The sequence below is a fragment of the Rutidosis leptorrhynchoides genome, chromosome 3 (assembly GCF_046630445.1).
Source record: "Rutidosis leptorrhynchoides isolate AG116_Rl617_1_P2 chromosome 3, CSIRO_AGI_Rlap_v1, whole genome shotgun sequence".
In the NCBI taxonomy this organism is placed as follows: Eukaryota; Viridiplantae; Streptophyta; class Magnoliopsida; order Asterales; family Asteraceae; genus Rutidosis; species Rutidosis leptorrhynchoides.
Window position 1 is genome coordinate 610,002,139 of NC_092335.1, and position 5,681 is coordinate 610,007,819.

At 33.8% G+C, this 5,681-nt stretch overlaps 1 protein-coding gene across 3 annotated transcripts; it reads left to right on the forward strand.

The window, feature by feature from the left end:
• Positions 1-1,313: 1,313 nt before the first annotated feature.
• On the forward strand, positions 1,314-5,347 carry LOC139898872 (protein NRT1/ PTR FAMILY 5.5-like). Of its 3 annotated transcripts, XM_071881671.1 has the most exons (5): positions 1,314-2,089; positions 2,223-2,437; positions 2,669-3,177; positions 4,440-4,539; positions 4,625-4,755. In XM_071881671.1, exons 1-5 carry the CDS (start codon positions 2,062-2,064, stop codon positions 4,631-4,633), a joined length of 861 nt encoding a protein of 286 aa, XP_071737772.1. In that variant the 5' UTR covers positions 1,314-2,061; the 3' UTR covers positions 4,634-4,755. The 3 variants fall into 3 exon arrangements, with proteins under 3 accessions (XP_071737772.1, XP_071737770.1, XP_071737771.1); XM_071881669.1 differs by having other exon boundaries at positions 4,440-5,347; XM_071881670.1 differs by having other exon boundaries at positions 2,042-2,108; positions 4,440-5,347.
• Positions 5,348-5,681: the final 334 nt, after the last annotated feature.

The following is a 5,681-nucleotide window of genomic DNA, read 5'->3' on the forward strand; positions in this document are numbered from 1 at the left end:
GCTGAGATCAAATATTTTTTACATAATTATAACTTATATATTATTATTATTATTATTATTATTATTATTTTTATTATTATTATTTTTATTATTATAATTAAATTAGAACCTAATTATTAATTATAATATTACGACTTTCTTTATATATATATATATATATATATATATATATATATATATATATATATATATATATATATATATATATATATATATATATATATATATATATATATATATTGTTAATTGTTAATAATTATTAAATTCTTTTAGAACAAAATCATGCGGTTGGTCCTTCATGTTTGCTAAAGATTGCACGATAGCCATTTATGTTTGTTTTTTATGCGATTGATCACTAAACTGTGCAAATGATTCGTGGTTGGTCTCTTGACCAAACGTCCATTATATTACTCGGTTAAATTTGATCATGTGCCTTGCATGTGAGGGCAGTCTGTCATTTTAAACATCCTTCTCTTTAATTTATTAATGCCCCCAATTCATCTCCATCTACATCAAAATTATAAACCCTCCTAAACTTGTAAACTACATATATCTCCGAATATGCATTACAATCTTTGTACTTTATGCATTGAAAAGTTGTATGTTGGATAAATATGTAATTTATGGGTTTAGGAGGAATAAATATGATAAAATCCTTTTAATTATTCATCAATGTTTAAACAGAAAATCTGCAAAGTTGAGCGACCTGATCGGATTTGGTCACCCACCTGATTACCACATCCATCAGAAGAAAAAGACTCATCACATCTGGAAACAAAACAATTAGGTGTTGAGTTCGGGATTTTTTAGCAATCAGAAACACATAATGAACAATCGATTTCCTATACCTGATTATAATTTTTTCCGTCCATTTCATCTACCAGAATTTCATTTTCTCCGTTCGTCGATGTATATATAGCACCAGTGAGAAATTCCGGTGATCTAGGTTTTGTAAATGGAGCCATGTTTTGATTCACGAATCACAAGAGAGTTATCATCCAGGGTATATATTTTCATCAGTGAGACATCACAAAAGTTTATGGATTTTACATGGGGAACATGTGAGAGAAAAGGGAAAAAACAAGCCCTTATGTGAAGGGAGATAATATTTCCAACATCACTTTTACTTCTTCCACCATTATTTCATATATTTTTTTTTTTAAATATTGCTTGCTGAATTATATTAAAATGTTTTAAAAAGTTTGTGCAAATCTATTATTAAGGATAGTTTAGATGTTTTAGGTTGAAGAAGTAAAAGTTATGTGGAAATGTCAATCCCTGTATGTGAAGTACCACCCCCTGTTTTAATTTCTTATTTATTCTCTTCACCCCAAGAATAACCAAACATCTGTGCAAATAATATTTCATTTAGATCGGTAATATTTTATTTAGATTGGTACTGGTGGATTAAATGTTAGAGTTTATAATTTTGATTTGAATCTAACTTTTCAGTTTTGATTTAGCCATTTTATTTTATTTTAATTTCATGGGTATTAGGCTAGGGTTTATGATTTTGATTTTGATATTAATAAGATAAGATGGAGGGAGATGAAGATGATTGGGAAGGTAAAGAGATGATTGTTTAAAATTACGAAACTCTCCTCACATGCAAGGCACATGATCAAATCTAACGGAGTAATTTAACGGCAATTTGGCTGAGGGACCAATCACGAAGCATTTGCATAGTTTGGTGACCAATCGCGTCAAAAAATAAACATAAATGGATATTTTGCAATTTCTACAAACATAAGGGATCAACGGCGAAATCTTTTCTTAATTTAGAGAAGATATGTTTCTTTTGTAAAAATTGCATCGTTTAGTCAACCAAAAAAAAGTCGTTGTGCAGCTGCCCCAAAAGTCCCCGTAGGAATATTATTTCAAAAGTCCCCATAGATAATTAATGAACAAGATACTCAATAACCCTTCATACTCAAAAGATATGAATGTGATCATATAAATTTCTTGAATTTGAATTATTTCTTTGAATAGCTTGTAATTCTAATATTAATTTTTTAATTGTGTATATATATCTTTTCCTAGTTTACATCCCAACGAAGCAAAATGGTGAACTTCTTGGAAGCTATTTGTAGTAAGCCACCATCTTTTGTGTATTCACTTGTTCATGTGATCCTGTTAATCTAATCATAATAGTATATATGTATGCATTAATTCACAAACCATTATATATTTATGTTCATTTAAGTTCAATCTATTCCGTGCAGTTTTACGTCTTGCTGCGAAAGTTGAAAGATTAGCGTCGTATTTGTTGGTCATATATTTAACGAATGTTTGGGAAACCGGAATCACGTACGCTGCTAGTTTGATATACATTTGGTTGGGGACCACTAAAGTCTTGGCGTTGGTCTTTCTGTTTCTTTTGGATAACAACATCAGCAGTTATTGGATGCTCATCTTCTCAACCACAGCCTCTGCATTGGTTAGTCATTTTAATCTTGTGACTAATTTATTACTCGCAGTATATCCGGGTTATCCCGTGACCATTTCTGACCATTTTCTAGCCACCTCAGAACATGCTTTTAGTGAGGTTAGAACGTGAGACCTCAGGATATACTTTTAGGACGGTTTATCTTTAAGATTTAAAACAATAGGAATTGAACTTGTATCTAAGATTTAGCGGATTGATGAGCTTGTTTGGTTTCTTATATAGGGAATGGGGCTTATGTCGATATCAACGCCATCATGGCCATATAGACTTATTACGGGATCATGTAGCGAGTACAAAATGAAATGCATTAGTGAAATGCAACAATCGTTTTTTTATTTCGCTCTAGTATTAATAATGATTGGAAGATCTTCTTATAATGCTGCCATGACAACATTGAATTACAAAGGTGATGTAAATGAACTAATGATGAAGATGAGACAATTAACAGATTTCGGAAGCAATATTATGGTGTTGCAAGCAGGTGCTCTGCTTCTAGCACCTTGGTCAATCATTTTCGGGATTCCATCAGTTTGTAGCTTGATAGCCTTGTATCACTTGATGGGAAAATCATGGTCGCACAAACTATACATCGATAAGCCTGAAACCAGTCAGGTTACAACTATTTTAAGAGTTGTTGTGGCCTCTATTTTAAACATATCCCCAGAACTCACCAACGAATGGATCGATTTCAAAATAGATGATTCACCACTACATCTGAGCTCTTCTCTCAGGTTGTAGAGACTGCTGTTCTGATTGCCTTCATTCCCCTCTTTCCCCCTCTGTTATTATATTGCTGTCTAGTGTTTATAATATTGGATGAAAATACGTCAAAAACTTGATAATAGGGTAAATGAAATCAATTGATCAGATAATCTATGAGTCCTGTAGATATCAGCTTTCAAAAGAGACACTTTGACCCTATGGTCCAAGATCACGTAATTCGGTAAACGGGTACAACCTAGGATGTTTTACATTACCCGGGCGGATGAGTATGTTTTAACTCCAATGTACCCGGTCTAACCGGGTTATGTGATCGTTTCCGACCCTTGGTCACTTTAAACGCGAGACCTCGTGTAAGGATATCATGATGCCAACCACTAGGACTTCTTGTGTGTTAGAAAACATGTGGTTATTAAATCGTGAAATACTTTCTCAATTAAGTATTTCGACCCTACAACTCTTGGGTTATTGTGAAAAGACAAGAACAACAATTTGATTCTAGGCAAAAAAAACATTCAAATGCGGATATAAGAGAATATGTGTGTTTTATGTATGTTTTTGGATAGAAAGCAACAACGGTATTTTTTTTTCTAGAAGGAAAAATTGTAAAAATTCGGTTCACATAGAAGGGTGCAACCCTTGGTTTTGGCGGGAAAACCGTTAATTCAAACGATGTGACTTTTGGCGAGACCCCACCCGGGGAAATGCCACTTGGATCCCGCAAGGGGTGCAGCCCCGTTGAGCTCACTCTTTCCCGTAAGTGTCTAGTAAACTCTTACGGGCTTGCATTTCACATTCTCCAAACTCGTTGCTGAGTATTGGTAGATAACTCTTGCTTTGAAGTAAATCACAATTACCTAAAATGATTGTTAAATGACACTAAACTCATCAACATATTGATGGTTATGTCCACGAAATTCTCTTTGGAAATAAATTTGAGTAAATGAAACCATAATATGCACAAATATACCCACAATTCTTGTAGTTAAAGAATGATTACATATATCCAAAAACTGTTGTCCAAGTTTGAACCCAAACTCATCAGTTTAAACTCTTTGGTGTTCTCATTTCATGAATGGCTTTGCCCCATGGACCCTGCTAGAGGTGCTCCCCTAGGACCTCACAAGGGGCCGCAACCCCTTGACGTCGTCTCTAATCTTCCATTACACCAAGTTTTACAACATCTAGTTTATTAGTTTTAATATGTTTAATTGATTTGTCTTTAATCACAAACTTTCTTTTTTGTTGTCTAACTTTAGTAATGGTGTTTTAGGTTCTTAGAGAAAGCTGCAATCCGACCTCCAATTGACAACATAAGGCAAAACAGTTGGACACTTTGTAGCCTTCAAGAAGTCGAAAATACAAAAACACTTGTAAGGATGTTACCGATGGGGGCTGTCTTCGTTATCCTTATCTTATTAAGTTCTATCGGTAACAGTTATTTTTTTGCACAAGCAGAGTACTTGAAACCCATGGCAGTTTTCGGCTTTGAGATCATTAACACGTCACACCTTATTTGTGTATATATTTATACAAAGGTTCGTTACCACGAGGAAGCAAAAAAATTCATAGAAACCAACATAAGGAAGGAAAACAAAGAAATGCTTCATAAGGCAGTAACAGGTATTATGATCTACGCCATAATATGTTATTCTATAGCTGCATTAGTGGAGAAATCAAGATTAGGAGTGATAAGATTACATGGTATTTCAAATAATCCGGGCGAAATCATTCCAATGTCAATGTTTTGGCTATTTCCACAGTTTTTTTTACTTGCTTGTATTGATGCAAGTTTGGACCGAGTTATTATTTTGTTCTTGGCTGAAAAGAGTTCTTTGGTTATAAAAAAGTTTAAGGTGTTTATGGTTGAGGCATTCATTGGGGTCGGGCACATGAGCGTTGCATTGGTTGTGTATGTAGTTGGAAAGGTTAGTGAGAAGGGAGGGAGATTGAATTGGTTCCAACACTACACTGAAAACAGTCGGTTGGACCTGTTTTATTGGTCATTAACTGCATTATGCGTGTTTGTACTTATCATATGGTTGTCGGTGTCCCACTACTTCAACAAGAGACAGCATCCCAATTCTCAACTACTTCCGTTGTTTGCGAACACAAATGTTGAAATGTATACGGATACGAGTGATTGTGAAATAGGATTGGTGTCGATTGTTTGATTCGAAATAAAACAAAAATCTCTTATGCTTTATATGATTACAAATCCTTACATCTTCTAGGTGGGGTGACAAGCTAGTTTTGATATGGGATTGTAGTTTGTAAATAAACATAGTATGGAAAACCATTTATGTAATTAATGACCATAATATCAACTTTTTAAACAATTTTGAAATGTGATTTTTGGATTGTATGAATATTCTACAACAACAAAACTCAATACCACATGTGGGGTGGGGGTGTATGGGTATTGTACAACAACAAAACCCAACTAGTTAAATGACTCGTAAAATTACGGGTTTATGTAATAATACAAGTTTGAACATACTATTATGAAGAATAT

Coding starts and splice junctions, on each gene's coding strand:
- LOC139898872 (XM_071881669.1), top strand. CDS start 2,062: ATGGTGAACTTCTTGGAAGCTATTTGTA. Junction 2,090..2,222: donor CTTCTTGGAAGCTATTTGTA/GTAAGCCACCAT, acceptor TATTCCGTGCAG/TTTTACGTCTTGCTGCGAAA. Junction 3,178..4,439: donor CATCTGAGCTCTTCTCTCAG/GTTGTAGAGACT, acceptor ATGGTGTTTTAG/GTTCTTAGAGAAAGCTGCAA.